This window comes from Equus caballus, chromosome 4 (assembly GCF_041296265.1).
Source record: "Equus caballus isolate H_3958 breed thoroughbred chromosome 4, TB-T2T, whole genome shotgun sequence".
NCBI lineage: Eukaryota > Metazoa > Chordata > Mammalia > Perissodactyla > Equidae > Equus > Equus caballus.
In genome coordinates, this window is record NC_091687.1 from 9,032,339 (window position 1) to 9,050,656 (window position 18,318).

Below are 18,318 nucleotides of genomic sequence, written 5' to 3' on the forward strand. Positions count from 1 at the left end.
ATTATTATTAACATTTTGTTTGTAATGATTGTGTGGTTCAACATGACATCTTCATCTCATGGGACCAAACTTTTCCCTTACTAATAGGGACTCAGTATTTTGGGGCTGCTATTAGATTGTGGCAATTAAGTGTGAAGACTTGTTCCTTCGTTTGCATTCCACTTTGCTCCAATAACCTGAAATTCACAAAGCCATCATCAGAGGAAACGTGCCTTTCACACACCCAATTAATAGGCAACCATTGTCTTGTCTTATCTGCTGCATTCCCAGTGTAAGAAAAATCAAAGGATCATTGACGAAAGCCTAATAACATGCAGTCAGTGCATGGAACTGCTTCACTTGTGTTGTGAAAACAAATGGCTCTTTGCCCTAATCAACAGCACAATCTATTTGCATTCCAAGTTTTCACCAGAAATTTCAGACTAAAGCTGATATCTTTCTAGCTTATGCAGAAAGTTCAGCTTGACACTCCTGGCCGTGGGCCTTCAAGGCAGAAGGACTAGAGAGATGGCAGGAGGCCTGTCCTCAAATCCTGCTATTGTCACATTAGATCACTAAATGTTACCTGCCTGACCGTGTCTGCTGAATGTCACCATCTGTGAATGACATGCAATGTTACGATGCCTATAGTATTGATGCAGTGGTGGTATAAAACAGGTTTGCTGAAAGACTATTTCTTCCATTTTATGAAATGGATTTTAAAGGCAATGTCCACGCTGTTACTTCACTGTTCTCCTAAAGGACTCATGCATTGAAGTCCATTTCTAATTTTACAGTGGGAAAACTTCTTCCTATTTGAAAATTTGGTTTGCTTCATTTCATCAGTTAATGAATACTATGAATTCCACTCCATTTTTGTTCCTACCTGAGCATAAAAATTTACCCTGTGCTTCTTGTTAGATAATCATAGGCCTATTTTCTTTTGCTTCCCTTGGTGGTTTTGATCTTCTATTTTTATTTCATGGTCTGAATGCACAGGCATACCTCAGAGACATTGTAGGTTCAGTTCCAAAACACAGAAATAATGCACATATTGCAATAAAGCAAGTCATATGATTTTCTTGGATTCCCAGGGCATATAAAAGTTATATTTACACTGTACTATAGTCTTTTAAGCATGCAGTAGCATTCTGCCTAAAAAAACCAGTGTGCATACCTTAATTAAAAAATACTTTATTGAGGCCCACCTGGTGGCATGGTAGTTAAGTTTGTGCACTGCCCTTTGGCAGCCCAGGGATTGCAGGTTCTTGTCCCTGGCGCAGACCTAGCACAGCTTGTCAACCCATGCTGCAACAGCATCCCACATAAAATAGAGGAAGATTGGCAACATGTGTTAGTTCAGGGCCAATCTTCCTCACGCACAGAAAACTTTATTGCTTAAGAATATCAGCCATCTGAGCCTTCGGTGAGTTGTAATCTTTTTCTAGATGGAGGGTCTTGCCTCAATGTTGATGGCTGCTGACTGATCAGGGTGGTGGTTGCTGAAGGTTGGGATAACTGTGGCAATTTCTTAAGACAATGATGAAGTTTACCACATTGTTTGAAGATTCCTTTCATGAACAATTTATCTGTGGAATGTGATGCTGTTTGATAGCATTTTACACACAGTAGGTCTTTTTTCTTTCTTTCTTTCTTTCTTTCTTTCTTTCTTTCTTTCTTTCTTTCTTTCTTTCTTTCTTTTTTTGAAGAAGATTAGCCCTGAGCTAACTACTGCCAATCCTCCTCTTTTTGCTGAGGAAGACTGGCCCTGGGCTAACATCCATGACCATCTTCCTCTACTTTATATGTGGGACGCCTACCACGGCATGGCTTTTGCCAAGCGGTCCCTTGTCCGCACCCGGGATCTGAACTGGTGAACCCCTGGGCCACTAAAGCTGAACATGTGAACTTAACCGTTGTGCCATGGGGCTGGCCCCGGTCTTCTTTCAATATTACAGTCAATTCTCTCTAACCCTGCTATTGCTTTATCAACTAAGTTCATGTAATGTTCTAAATCCTTTTCTGTCATGTTACCAATCTTCACAGCATCTTCACCAGGAAGAAATTCCACCTCAAGAAACTAGTTTCTTCGCTCATCCATAAGAAGTGACTCCTTGTCCATTGATGTTTTATCATGAGATAGCAGTGATTCAGTCACATCTTCAGGCTCCACTTCTATTGCTAGTTATCTTTCTACTTCTATCACGTCTGCAGTGACTTCCTCCACTGAAGTCTTAGACTCCTCAAAGTCATCCATGAGGGTTAAATCAACCTCTTCCAAATTACTGTTAATGTTGATGTTTTGACCTTTTTCAATGAACCATGAATGTTCTTAATGGCATCTAGACTGGTGAATCCTTTCTGGAAGGTTTTCAATTTACCTTGCCCAGATACATCAAATGTATCAAATTTAGTGATCCATCATCAGCTTTAGACATGCCTTCCTCTTTAAGCTTACTCATTTCTAGCTTCTAATTTAAATTCAAAGACATGGAACTCTTCCTTTCACTTGAACACTTAGAGACCATTGTAGGGTTAATTGGCCTAATTTCAATATTGTTGTGTCTCAGGGAATAGGGAGGCCCAAGAAGAGGAAGAGAAATGGGGACACAGTCAGTGGAGCAGCCATGACACACATACAATTTATTGATTAATTTTGCCCTCGTATATGGGCACCTTAAACAATTACAACAGTAATATCAAAGCTCACTGATCACAAATCACCATAACCAATATTGGTAATTAAAACCTTTGAAATATTGCAAAAATGACCAAAATGTGACACAAAGAATCAAAGCAAGCAAATGCTCTTCAAAAGATTGCACGGACGGACTTGTTCAATGCAGGGTTGCTGCAAACTTTCAATTTTTAAAAAATGCAATATCTGCGAAGTGCAGTAAAGCAGAGTACAAAAACAAGGTATGCCTGTGCTTGTGTATTTGATTTTAGGCTTCTCAAATAGATTTGGGAAATAGGCTGTTGAAATAAATGACAAATGGTTTGTGCATTATAGCTTGTTTCTTTTTCTGACCCACTGGTTGGTAGTTTGGTAAGGTCTAACTTCAATATGACATGAGAGTTAGAAGAATAGTCTTGCAAATCCTGGCTCTGTTATATCGACACAAAACATGCAGAATTCAGGTAGACTCAAAAGTGCCAGAAGATAAAGTGAGGTTTTCTTTCCGAAGCTGTCCCTCAGAAAATGGGAGTCACCTTACGTTTCAGTTCTGTGCAACCTCTCATATTAAAAGATGCTCTTCTAATACTCTGCTGTGATCAAAAAATACAATACTACTTGGAGAAGATCTCCACCTGAAATGAACTCAGTTAATGCCAGTTTGGGAGCTAGCATTGGTGAAAGAAAATAAAGAAATTGAACATGGGCTTGGTAAATATTATTCAGGAATACAGCTCTGTACTTTATGCTTCCTTGCACACTTATAGAATAACAGAATAAATTAAAAATGCTTTCCTTTTATTTTACAAATGGATAATTGCCTCTTTAGATAAAATATCCAGTAACATCCTCCTATGGGGATCCCAAAACAGATACTCAGCCCCTGTGATGACCTGGAAACTTACTCTAAGATGTTTCAGCTGCATGTTAAGACTCTCAACAAAATTTTTAATGAATTGTGAGAGTAAAGAGAGTAATATTTCCCCAAGTGATATTTGTAGTAATAAAATTTTTCACTGTGTAGCTATAATTTAATTAAGAAATTAAATATTGTAAGCTATTTGCCTTTTACCTATTTCATTATAAATTGATACATTCAATTTCCAAAAGCCCTCTTTTTTTCCCCATATATTTCTAATGGAAAATGAGAGATCACCTCATATTCAGGCTATTGATATTTGAGATATGCTTATTATATTCCAATCATTTTTAGATGCAGGTGACGGTTAGTCTTAGAAATTGAATGTTTTCTACAAATGCTAACCATTTATTCTAATGTAATAGGTAGACTAGGTGGTAATTAATACACTTATCTGTACTTCTTATTTCATAAAGAATTCCAATGGCGGTAATTTGAAGTCTGGGGAACCGATTTTTTTTAATCACTGACCATGGTGGTAATTTCCATATTTAATTTCATTTAATCATCACAACATCCATTTGAATGGTTGCTACATAGAAAGAATGAGTGGAAGAAAATATATCAAAATGTTAACAGTGATGTGTCAATATAAAATTTTAATTTTTTCTTTGTTTTTGGTATTCTGAATTTTTTTTCATAATGGGCAGTATTATTTTTATAATTTTAGCATAGCAGTAACGAATGAATCCAAATTCATTGGCCAAAGAATGTTTATCCAGAAAGTGACAGACCCAGAATCAAAGTTCACACCTTTCCCTGCACCACACTCTCCTAAAAACCATTTTTCAGGACCTACATGAATTATATCTGTGCAGCTTTTAATTTGATTGCTACAATTTACATTGAACATATAATCATTTAGGGAAAATAACACCAGAAAGTTGCTTTTCAATTTACGAATTCTATATTTACATGATCACAATCACTGCAGAAACCAAAATACGTAATTTCTTTCATTTTTTCAATGCTTCATCAACTTTGTGAAAATTCTCTAAAAACTTTCATTTCAATGGATCTAGCAGGCTAGGAACATCCTTGTGAGATATTGTCCCTCATTCATGCATAATTTCATCTTTAAGGCTAATGAGGATGGGACAAATTTACTGGACTGAATTTAGAAATAATCAAATCCAGCTTATGACGTTCTTGAATAAGTTTGCCCACTTAAACATTTTGATACTTGATGTTCACCATCCTCCGACCAAATGACAAGTTCAGCAATTTTTTCCCTCGTTGGTTATTTTTGGAAACAAATAAAATATCTAAACTTCATCACAAATCTTTCAATATAGAAACACCAAATGGACCTAATGTCTCCAACCCTTAGGGAGTCACAATTGGTATAAGTCGTTAACTCCTTGTCAATGTTCCCTCTTGCCATGTCAGGCAGAGAACTGCCTCCAAGGACATGGATGGAGTTAGAACACTTATCTGTTAGACTGGAAGCCTTTGGAATGCTGTGGATTGTTCTATCTGTGTCTTGTTCACCGTTTAATTTCTAGCATCCAGAACAGAAACTGTCTTCAATGAATGCTTGCTGACAAGATGAATGAGCAAATGAAGATATAAAACCATGGAGAAAATTTTTGTGGACACTAGAGCTGAAATGGCTTATTGAGCTAGCAAATTCCCTTAAACTAGCCCATCTCTAGGCAAGACAAGAAGAGTTGTGGTATCATAAATTTTGACTGATCTCAGCCTACTTCTAAAAAGCTAGGGTAATAAGAAGTGAGATTTATCCATGTTCTATAGCCATTTATTTTAAGAGTTAGTTTTTTGCACTGCTCTTAGGAATGAGATAAAAACCAATAACATAGGTTTTGCCTGTTATTTCAACAAAAGAGTACTATGTTTTATCTGAAAATATAAAGAAGAGGTAATTAATAAAAGTGTCTCTCACTTAAAAGATTGTCTATAAGATAAGTATCTTGAACCAATAACTTATACCAATGGTTTATGGATATCGTCCAAAAACTATCTTAATTTCTAGCCTGAATCTATAATTTTGTGTGTGTGTATTCTAAAAGTATCATTTCAATATGGTTATGATCAGGGAAGTGAACAAACCATTTATGAAGTAGTTTTGTTTTCATAAAGAGTGACTAGTAGCTGCAAACTTGCTTTTCATATGCTGAAGCCAATTATGTGATAACAGTGATCCTTAATTGTTTTTTCTAAAAACATGTACCAGTTTTTCATTTCTAGAGTAAAAATAGAAAAATATTACTTACCAGAGGGAGTTACCACGAGCTTAGTCCCTTCTCCAAATTTCTTGGCCAGAGTTACCACACTGGTTACAGCTTCTACAAAAACTCAGCTTTCTCATAAGCTTCATGATGTGAGTAGCAGTTAAATAACTGTGTCCTGGCAATTTGATCTTCTGGGTTCTTTCAGAAGTCCTTGAATATAAGTTTGGTGGCATCAGATATTTTATGTTTTCCTCAGATAAATTGACCCAAACATCGGTTTATAACAAGGCAGTAATCATTGAAAAGCATTGGTGTAAAAGAGAAAGAATAAGAAATCAGGCCTGACTTGTCAACCAACTACTTTTCTAAATCACTAGGAAAAGCACTCAGACAATTAAGACTTGTTTTTTCTTTCCAGGTGTTCAATGGTGTTAAAACTTCTGAGATTGCATCAAAGGAAAGGTCCTTTTGTTCTCACAAACACAGGGGCTGTTTCGTTAGCAATTTTGGAATGTATTTCTGAAAGGAAGAAACTCTTCAGTTACTTAAATGCAAATGTGCCAACACAAATGGCCTTGAGAAATGTGAACAAAGTTTTTCATTTAAAATAAAGCCATTTTACCAATATTAAGGATTCTTTACTAGGCAATGCCAAATGAAAAATCATTTCTGTGATGACATTAATTTTCCCAGACTAAAAGAAGAAATTTAAAGAATTCAGAATTCTATACCCTAAGAAATAATAGATTTTTATTCAAACTAAAATTTGAATTCCTGTCACGCATCTTTTCCAACCTCATTGTGTGAAATTAGAAATAAAATGCGAAAAGAAAGCTGGAAAATTCACAAATATGCTACTGAATAACTGTGGGTTCAATGAAGAAATGCAAGTATAAATAATAAAAAATACATAAACGCAAATGAGAATGAAACACAACATACCAAAATCTATGGGATGCAGCAAAAATGATACTAAGAGGAAAGGTTATAGCAATACAGGCTTACTTCTAAAAACAACAAAAATCTCAAACAGTTTAACATTATACCTAAAGAAACTAGAAAAAGAAGAACAAATGGAGCCCAAAATCAATAGAAGGAAGGTAATCATAACACGAGTGGAAAATAAGTGAAATACAGTTTAAAAAGAAGATAGAAAGGATCAATGAAAGTAAGAGTTGGTTCTTTGAACAAATAAACAAAATGACAAACTTTAGTAGACAAATAAGAAAAAACCAGAAGGCTCAAATAAATAACATCTGAAATGGAAGAGGAGAAATTACAGCAGATACCACAGAAATACACAGGAGTATAGGAAAATACTATGAAAACCTATATGAAAACAAATCAGATAACCAAGAAGAAATGGGTAAATTTCCAGACCAAACAAGCTTCCAAAACTGAAGATTGAAAGAGCAATCAAAAACCTCTTCTCCCCAAAAGTCCAGGAGTGGATGACTTCTCAGGTGAATTCTACCAAACATTTCAAGAGGATTTAATACCTATTCTTCTCTAACTTTTCCAAAAACCTGAAGAGAAAGGGCCCCTTCCTAACTCATTTTACAACATCAACGTTACCCTAATACCAAAACCAAAAAAGGATGACACAAAAAAGAAAATTGAGGCCAATATGTTGACAAAGATAGATGCAAAAATTCTCAACAAAGTGTTGGCAAATTGAAGACAAATGTACACTAGAAAGATTATATGTCAGAATCAAGTGGGATTTACTCCAGGAATGGAAGGGTAATTCAAATCCACAGTTTCATCAATGTGATACACTACATTAAAAAATGAAGAATAAAAATCACGTGATCATCTCAACAGCTGCAGAGAAAGCATTTGGCAAGATCCAACATCCATTTATGATAAAAACTTTCAATAGAATAGGTATAGAAGGAAAGTACCTCAACACGATAATGATTGTATAAACAAACACACAACTAACACCCTACTCAATGGTAAAAACCTGAAAGCTATCATCCAAGAACAGGTGGAAGACAATGAGGCACACTTTTGCCACTCATTCAACAATCTATTGGAAATCCTGCAAGAGCAACTAGGCAAGAGAGAAGATAAAAGGTACCCAAATTGGAAAGGAAGAAGAAAAACTGTCACAACTTATGGATCACATGATTTTATATATAGAAAACCATGAAGAATCCACTAAAAAACTATTAAAAATAATAAATGAAGACAACAAATTACTGTAGGGTACAAAATCAGCATACAAAAATCAGTTGTGTTTCTAGTCAACTACAACGAACTAGCAGGAAGAGAAATGAAGAATACAATTCCATCTATAATTGCAACAAAAGGAATAAAATACCTAGGAATAAAGTTAATCAAGGAAGTGAAAGATCTACATACTGAAAACTATAAGGTAGTATTGAAAGAAATCAAAGAAGGCAGAAAGAAATGGAAAGACATTCTGCACTCATGTATTGGAAGAATTAACATACTTAAAATCTCCATACTACCTAAAGCAATCTATATATTCAATGCAATACCAATCAGAAGCCCAATGACATTTTTTCAATGAAATAGAACAAACAATCCTAAAATTTAAGTTGAAAAACAGAGGACTGCAAATAACCAAAGCTATTCCGAGAAAAAAGAATAGGGCTGGAGATGTCATGCTCACTGAATTCAAAATATGATACAGAGCTAGAATAATCAGAACAGCATGATACTGGCAGAAAAATAGACTCATAGATCGATGGAACAGAATTGAGAGCCCAGAAATTAAACCACACATCTATGGACAGCTAATCTTCAATACAGGAGCTAAGAACAGATAACGGAGAAAGCAAAGTCTGTTCAATAAGTGGTGTTGGGAAAACTGGACAGTTACATGCAAAGGAGTGAAAATAGACCATTATTCTACACCACACACAAAAATTAACTCAAAATGGATTAGAGATTATAATGTAAGACCTGAAAACATAAAACTCCTGGAAGAAAACATAGGCAGTTCACTCTTTGACATCAATCTTATCAGTATGTTTGAGAATACCATGTCTCCTCAGGCAAGGGAAAGAAATGAAAAAGTAAGCAAATGGGTGTTCATCAAACTAAAAAGCTTTTTCATGGTAAAAGAAACCATCCACAAAATGAAAAGACAACACACTATCTGAGAAAATATACTTGCAAATTAGATATCAGATAAAGGGTTAATTTCTAAAATATGTAAAGAACTCATATAACTCAAAACCAAAAAACAAACGACCTGATCAAAAAATGGGCAGATGACCAGAAGAGACATTTTTAACCAAAGAAGACATACAGATGGCCAACAGGCACATGAAAATGTGTTCAATGTCACTAATCATTAGGGAAATGCAAATCAAAGCTAAATGCGATATCACAGCATCCATACCCGTGAAGATGGCAATTATTAAAAAGAGAAGAAATATAACAAGTGTTGGAGAGGATGTGGAGAAAAAGAAACACATACACTGCAGGAAGGAATGCAAACTGGGGCAGCCACTATGGGATACAGTATGGAGATTTCTCAAAAATTTAAAAATAGAACTACTGTATGATACAGCTCTTCCACTTATGGGTATTTAACCAAAGAACATGAAAACACCAACCTGAAAAGATATATGCAAATGTATGTTTTTGCAGCATTATTCACAATAACCAAGACTTGAAAGTAACCCAAGTACCCATCAATGGATGAATGGATAAGGAAGATGTGGTATATCTACACAGTGGAATATTACTCACTCATGAAAACATGAAATTGTGATATTTATGGCAACATGGATGAACGGTACGATACTAAGTTAAATAATTAAGAGAAAGACAAATACTGCATGATTTAACTCATATGTTCAAAATAAACAAACACATAGATAAGAACAGATTGACGGTGACCAGCAGGGAAGTGGGTGAGAGGAGGGCAAAAGGGGTGAAGGAGCACATATATGTGGTGACAAATAGAAACTAGACTTTTGATGGTGAACACAATGCAGTCTATATAGAAGCCAAAATATCATGATGTGCACCTGCAATTTACACAATGTTATAACCCACCGTGACTTCATAAAATAGTAAAAATAATTTTGAAAGTTCTCCGTCAATGGCAAAAAAAAGAGATGAGCATTTTTACTGCTATCTGTAAAGCTTCCTATCTGCACAACTTGGGGAAAAAGAGATTTTGAAGCCCAATAAGCCACCCTAACATCACAATTGTCTCTAACTTGGAAAATGGGATAGGTAGGAATAAGAAAAGGAAACCGGTTTTGTTTTGTAAAAACAACAAAAGTTGGACGAGAAAAGAGGAGGAAAAGTGGTCACAACAGAGCCCATGACAGTCCTTTCTAATCACCAAATTCCACACGTGGTCTCTAAGTGCTCAATAATAGGCAGAGATAGTTTTAATATTATGAAACGTGAATTGTACTTCAAAATAAATTTTAAAATAAAATACATACCTATTTTCTACTAGACAATTTGAGGGGTACAGAAATGATGCAGGAAAAAAAAATCTCCATGATCCCAGTGTCCAGAGATGACCACTCCAAAGTTGTACCCTTTCCTCTGAACCCATTCGTGGGGCTGAATAAAAACAGCCCCTGAGAAAAAGTAGTCAACATAGATTTCAGGAGGGCCTTGCAATTCGAATTGTGATTTTTATAAGAGGACTTCTAGGTTACAGACATCACTTTCCCACAGTGCTAGGATGTGAGGGGAGTTGGGTGATAGATATGATATATGAAAATAGTGATCTTGAAGAACTTCTTGGTCTTTTTCAGCACTCATTAGATAATATAATGTTGCTTCTATTATGCAGAGTCATTGTCACCTACTTCAGTTATGATGGAAAATAAGTTGAGCCAAAATCACCAGGATCTTTCAGGCATCCAAGAACACAAAATCCTGCACCTAGTAGGTAATGTGAGCACCACAATGATGATCAAAATATTCTCTCATCTCCACAGAGAGTAACTGAGTCCCCACAATATTTGGTGCTGTACATTCTAGTAGATGCTTTCAGTGTTTGTATAAATCAGCAATTTAAACCACCATTGAACTGGCAAATGTTCACTTAGTACAGTGCTGGTTTCCTCTGGCTGGTTTGCCTTTGGTGGGTGTGGTCAAAGCGTTCTTGGGGAAGCTACTTCAGCCTAAAGGAGAAGGGCAGGAGGAGGAAGTGACTCCAAATATGGACTTGTTTTTTCCCCCAGTAGACATTGTTTGCTCAAGCATAAGGCTACTGTCCTCCCCAAAGTGCATAAGTCAAGGGGACTATGGAACCACCATTGAAAACTTAGATTTAAATTGATTTGCTATGACTATTCGCAAGAGTCTCTTCATATCTATTTAATCTCTCTTTACCTAAACTGTAACAGTCAGCCACAGTATGACAGACGTGGTGCTAAGCCATGGTATACAAATGTGTGTGGTACATGCGTGTGTGTATGTTCTGTGTGTATATGTATCCTAGTTGTTGTTTTGTTTGTTTGTAGTTTATCATCTAGCATTACTGAGCTGTCACAGTGTGCCATGCAATGGACCAAGCACTTAATGTGCATCATCTCAGGAATCCTCACAACAACCCACGAGGTAACTACAAGACCTCTGTTGTACACATGAGGAGATGGACTAGAGAAGGTGTTGGCCTGACACACAGCTAGTAAGTGTCAGAGCACGGGTCAGACCTGGAGTTCTCTATACAAGAGGCTTGGGTCCTAACCACTTTGCTTTACCATATATGTAGCCAGATAATGGCAGCCCAGCAGGAGAAGAGGGCTCTGCAGGAGTAACCTCCAGTCTTGACAGAGCAGGTGAGATTTGCCATGTCTGCTGTGCACTGTGCCTGGCTCAGAGGAGTCAGTCAAACACTTGCTTACGTTGGATGAATGGAATCCTAGACCAGAAAATGCACTACTCTTCAAACTTCAATCCAAAGTACACTTTGATTTGGACTCATTAAGCAGCAATGTTCATAAGTTTGTGCAAAATCAAATATCACCACTCTTCTCCAGGTTATGCATCTGACATATTATCATTGCAGTTGTCTCTGCCTGTGGTTAGATCATGCTGTGTTGTTTACATTATAGCCTCTAGGAGAATGAGGATAATTTAAGGTAATCTCCAATATTTTAATCAAAGAAGAAAAGTGGTTCAGAAACTACTAATTGTAATACAATTTGAGTAATACAAAAGAAGTTAGAGAAATGATGGGGAATACATATCTTGGCAGAAAAGAAAATAGAAGAGTCACAGAAATTGACCTACAGGAATAAACTTGGGTGCCAGGGACAGCATCTTGGGGAGAGTGTAGATTCCTGAAAAAATAAGGCTGATCATTTACACCCACTTATACAAAGATTCCTCTTTAAGAAAATATGGCAGTGTAGGCAAAGTCTGAACTCACTTCCTCCCATGAACACAACCAGGTGACAAATATTCTTGTAAAAATCACCCCAGAGAGACAACTGAAAATGTGATCAAAAGAACCTGCACAACAAGGGAAAGTCCTGAATAAGGTAGAAGAGGCAGAAATTCCTTCTGGAGAGAAAAAAGACACCATCACCAGTGGCAGAGTTTGACAGCCAGTTGGGCAGGTGCCATCCTAAGGTATGCAGCCCTCCCTGGAGGAGTGGGGACCTGGGTAGGGGCTCATGACTGTTATCAGCATCCTTCAGATTCTGCACAACTGAGATGAGTGTCATACTATTTGTCTTCCTTGGCTAATAACTGCAGTGAGGAATACCAGCAGAAAAGCTATCAGATGAAAGTTGGAAAAAAGCAGCTCTTGAAGGGCCCATGCACAAATTCACCCATCTCAGAGAGCAACGTAAAATCACCAGAAAGAAGGCTGCACAGTCCTTTGGTGAAAAGAGACTCACCTGGTGGTCTCTGAGTGCATGCCAGTGGGAGGTGGGACCTCCCCAGAGACTGGGACGTTGGTGGCAGCCATTGGTATGACCTAGTGTGAGCATGCTGGCACAGACACTGGCAGACGCCATTGAGGTTCTTCCCCTGGCCATTTAGCCTTGGGGTCAGCCACACCCACTAGAGTGAAGATTTAATCCAGTTTAGCCATGGCAGGCAGACTGCCCTAGGGACAAGCCCCACACAACAGCAAGCCCTCAGGCTACTTGTCAGCCTGCATACACTGGGTGCCTTGATCATCTGCACGCAGGTGAGTGTGTCCACCTCTGTGGGGCAGGGCCTCTGTGAGGATCAGTTGAACTGTGAGGGACATTGTGGAGAGTTGGGGACCTCTGCAGTGGGGTGACTGGGTATGCTTAAGGGGGTTAGGAAGTGTGCATGGGCCAGAACTGTTGACTGTCTGTGTGGACCTTTGGGATTGTGGCTTATCAGTGGCAGAAGACCTCTGCTTCACAGTCACAAAGAGGATCAGCCTCACCTTCCAAAAGCCTGAAACAATTGGTTACTCCCATGTCTGGGGCCAGGCCCACTCAGCTTCAATCCTAAGACAGCTCACAACAGGCTTACAGGCCTGGGGCATACAGCAACAGTAAGCCCCTGAGCCTAGTAACCAGCTGCACTGGATACCTACCCAATTAACAGGAAAACTGCAACAGGAATGTGCTATTAGACCTTGTGGCTAATCGTCCTGTGACTGCTCAAATGCAACTTACAAACAGGTGGCCAGGGAGAAAAAGCCTAGACTCTCTGGGTACCTGCAGTAAGAGCAACCTTGCTGCAGCAGAAGAACACAAGTAGCCCACAAAGCAGTCACTCCTGGAACATTTGGACTGGTGATGAGAGGGAAGCACACTGTCTAGCCTCTAAAGGCACCTTGTCCATAAGGCCACTTTTCCAAGATCCGGAGACATAGCTGACTCACTTAATACATAGACATAGGCACAGAACAAGAAACACAATGAGGAGGCAAAGGAATAAATTCCAAGCAAGAGAACAGAGAAAAACCATGGAAAAAGAACTTAATGAAATAGAAATAAGCAATCTACCTGAGAAAGAGTTCAAACAAAAACTCATGAGGATGCTCTCTGATATTGGGAGAATACTGGATGAACACAGTGAGAATGTCAACAAAGAATTGGAAAACATAAAAAAGAACCAATCAGAAATGAAGAATACAGTACTGCAAATGAAAAATCCACTAGAGGAACTCAATAGCAGAGTAGAGGATACAGAAGAATGGATCAGTGAGGTGGATGAAAGACTAGAGGAAATCCCCCAAGCTGCACAGACAAAAGAAAAAAGAAGTAAAAAGAATGAGAACAGTCTGAGGGAAGTCTGAGACAACATCAAGCACACTAACATTCATATTATAGGTGTCCCAGGAAGAGAAGAGAGAGACCAAGGGGCACAGAATCCATTTGAAGAAATAACAGCTGCAAACCTTCCTAACTGAAGGAAGGAAATACACATCCAAGTACAGGAAGCACAGAGAGCACCAAGGAAGATGAACCCAAACAGGCCCACACCAAGACACATTATAATTAAAATGTCCAAAACTAAAGATAAAGAGAGAATCCTAAAAGCAGCAAGAGAAAGGCAATAAGTGACATATAAAGGAAAGCCCATAAGGCTATCGGTGGATTTCTCAGCCAAAACCCTACAAGCTAGAAAGGAGTGGCAAGACTTATTTAAAGTGCTAAAAGGAAAAAACCTACAGTCTCTATACAGACAGGTTATCATTCAGATTGGAAGGAGAGATAAAGAGTTTCCCAGACAAACAAAATTCAAAAGAGTTTATCACCAAGAAACCAATTCTACAAGAAATCTTGGAGGGACTTATTTAAGTAGGAAAGAGAAGATGACAAATAGGGATAAGAAAAATATCAAAAAAAGAAAAAACCCAAGACAAGCAATAAAATCACTGGTAAAGGCAAAAATACAATAAAGGTAGAAGATCAAACGCCTATGAAGATAATATAAACGTTAAAAGACAAAATTAATAAAATCACTGATTTCAATGATAAAAGGGTAATACATAGACATGCACAAAATAAGAGATTAGATATGATTTCAAAACATAAAATGTGGGAAGAGAGGAATAAGAGTAGAGCTCTTAGAAAGAGGTCAAGCTAAAGAGACCATCATCTGAATATAGATTGCTATATATGTAGAATATTACAGAGGATCCTCACAGTAATCACAAACCAGAAACTTATAACAGATAAACAAATAAGTAAGAGGAAATAAATCAAACATATTACTAAAGAAAGCCATCAAACCACAAGAGAAGAGAGCAAGAGAAGAAGAGAGGAACAGAGAACTACTAAAACACCTAGAAAAAAATTAAAAAGTGGCAATAAACACACATTTATCAATAGTTACTTTAAATGTCAATGGACTAAATGGTCTAATCAAAAGGCATACGGTGGTCAATTGGATAAAAAACAAGACCCATATATAAAATCCATGCAAGCAGCACATTTCAGACATAAAGACACTCACAAAATGAAAATGAAAGGATGGAAAAAGATACTCCATGCAAATGACAAAGAGAAGAAAGTAGGGATAGCTATGCTTATATCAGACAAAATAAACTTTAAAACAAAAACTATAACAAGAGACAAAGAAGGGCACTACATAATGATAAAGGGGACAATCCAACCAGAGGATATAACACTTTTAAATATCTATGTTCACAACATAGGATCATCTAAATCTATAAAGCAATTACTATCAGACATAAAAGCAGAAATAGACAGTAGCACAATAATAGTGGGGGACTCTAACACTTCACATATGCCAATGGATAGATCATCCAAACAGATCAATAAGGGAATATTGGCCTTAAATGACACATTAGACCAGACAGACTTAGAAATATATAGAACATTCCATCCAAAAACCATGGAATACACATTCTTTTCAAATGCGTACAGGACATTCTCCAGGACTGATCATATATTAGGCCACAAAATAAGTCTCAATAAATTTAAGAGGATTGACATAATACCAAGCATCTTTTCTGATCACCAAGGTATAAAAGTAGAAATCAACTACAGGAAGAAAATCAGAAAAGCTGCAAAAATGTGGAGATAAAATGCTATGGAACAACGAATACATCAATGAAGAAATCAAAGGAGAAATCACAAAACACCTGGAGACAAATGAAAATGAAAATACGACATGACAAAATATATGGGATACAGCAAAAGTGGTTCAAAGTGGGAAGTTTATAGCAATTCGTGCCTATGTCAAAAAACAAGAAAAATCCCATATAAACAATCTAACAGTGCACCTAAACGAACTGGAAAAAAGAAGAAGAAAACAAGCTTAAAATCAGCAGAAGGAAGGAAATACTAAAATTCTGACCATAAATAAACAAAATAGAGACTAAAAAAATAGAAAATACTGATGAAAGCAGGAGTTGATTCTTTGAAAACGTTTAGCTAGACTCACCAAGAAAAAAAGAGAGAAGGCTCAGAAAAATAAAATCAGAAATGAAAAAGGAGAAATTATGATGGACATCTCAGAAATACACATGGTTAAAAGAGAATACTATGAAAAGTTATATTCCAACAATTCGAATAATCTAGAAGAAAGGGATAAATTCTTAGAATCATAAAACCTTCCCAAACTGAACCAAGAAGAAGTAGAGAATATAAATAGACCAATCGCCAGTAAGGAGATCAAAACAGTAATCAAAAACCTCCCAAAAAGTGAAAGCCCAGGGCCAGATGGCTTCCCTTGTGAATTCTATCAAACCTTCAAAGAAGATTTAATACCTATCCGTCTCAAACTCTTCCAAAAAATTGAAGAGGAGGGGAAGCTTCCTAACTCATTTATGGAGCTAACATTATCCTGATACCAAAACCAGACAAGGACAACACACAAACAAAGGAAATTACAGCCCAGTATCACTGATGAACATCGATGCAAAAATCCTTAACAAAATACTAGCAAATTGAATACAACAATACATTAAAAAGATCATACATCATGATCAAGTGTTATTTATTCTGGGGATGCAGGGATGTCTCAACATCTGCAAATCAATCAACACGATACACAACATTAACAAAATGAAGAATAAAAACCACGTGATCATCTCAATAGATGCAGAGAAAGCATTTGACAAGACGCAGCATCCATTTATGATAAAAACTCAATAAAATGGATATAGAAGGAAAATACCTCAACATATTAAAGGCCACATATGATAAACCCACAATGAATATCATTTTCAATGGAGAAAAATTGAAAGCTATCCCTCTAAGAACAGGAACCAGTCAAGAATGCTGACTTTCACCACTCTTATTTAACATTGTATTCGAAGTCCTGGCCAGAGCAATCAGGCAAGAAAAAGAAATAAAAGGGATCCAAATTTGAAAAGAAGAAGTGAATCTACCGCTGTTGTGTACCACATGATTTTATATATAGAAAACCCTAAAGAATCCACTAAAAAACTTTTAGAAATAATAAATGAATACAGTCAAGTCACAGGATACAAAGTCAGCACACAAAATCACTTGTGTTTCTATATGCTAACAGTAGTAGCAGAAAGAGAAATTAAGAAGCCAATCCAATTTACAATTGCAACAAAAAGAGTAAAATACCTGAGAATAAACTTAACCAAAGAGGCAAAATATCTGTACACCAAAACCTATAAAACATAGTTGAAAGAAATTGAAGAAGACACACAAAAAATGGAAAGATATTACATGCTCTCAGATCGGAGAATTAACATAGTTAAAATGTCCGTACTTTCTTAACTAATCTATAGATTCAATGCAATCTCTATCAAAGTTCCAGCAAAATTTTTCAGAGAAATAGAAGAAATAATCCTAAAATGTATATGGAACAACAAAAGACCCCCAAAAGCCAAAGCTCTCCTGAGGGACGAGAACAAAGCTGGAGGTATCAGACTCCCTGATTTCAAAATATACTACAAAGCCATAGTAACCAAAACAGCATGGTACTGGTGCAAAAACAGACACACAGATCAATGGAACAGAATTGAGAGCCCAGAAGTAAGCCCCCACCTCTATGGATAGCCAATTTTCAACAAGAGTGCCAAGAGCATACAATGGAGACCAGGAAGTTAGTTCAATAAATGGCGTTGGGAAAACTGGACAGTCACATGCAAAGGAATGAAAGTTGACCATTATCTTACATCATGCAAAAAAAAAAATTCAACTCAAAGTGGGTTAAAGATGTGAATGTAAGCCCTAAAACTGTGAAACTTCTAGAAGAAAACAAAGGCAGTATGCTCTTTGACATTGGTCTTAGCAACATTTTTTTTGAAACACCATGTCTGACTGGGCAAGGGAAACAATAGAAAAAATAAGCAAATGGGACTTCATCAAACTCAAAACCTTCTTCACCGCAAAGGAAACCATCAACAAAACGAAAATACAACCTAACAATTGGGAGAAGATATTTGCAAACTATCCATTAGATAATGGGTTAATATCCAAAATATACAAAGAACTCTTATGTATAAATAACAACAAAAAGACAACAACCAATTAAAAAATGGGAAGAAGATCTGAACAGAGATTTCTACAAAGAAAATATACCAATGACCAATAGGCAAGTGAAAAGATGTTAAACATCATTAACTATCAGGGAAATTGTGTTATTGGTCC

The 18,318-nt window shown here is 36.8% G+C and overlaps 1 gene segment (V, D, J or C); it reads right to left on the bottom strand.

The window, feature by feature from the left end:
* LOC102149258 (T-cell receptor gamma chain C region C10.5-like) overlaps positions 1 to 18,318 on the bottom strand; it is a 39,654-nt gene that overhangs the window by 10,021 nt on the left and 11,315 nt on the right. Inside the window, 1 exon segment of the C gene segment in view lies at positions 5,810 to 5,868. Within this exon segment, the coding sequence occupies positions 5,810 to 5,868 (59 nt within the window).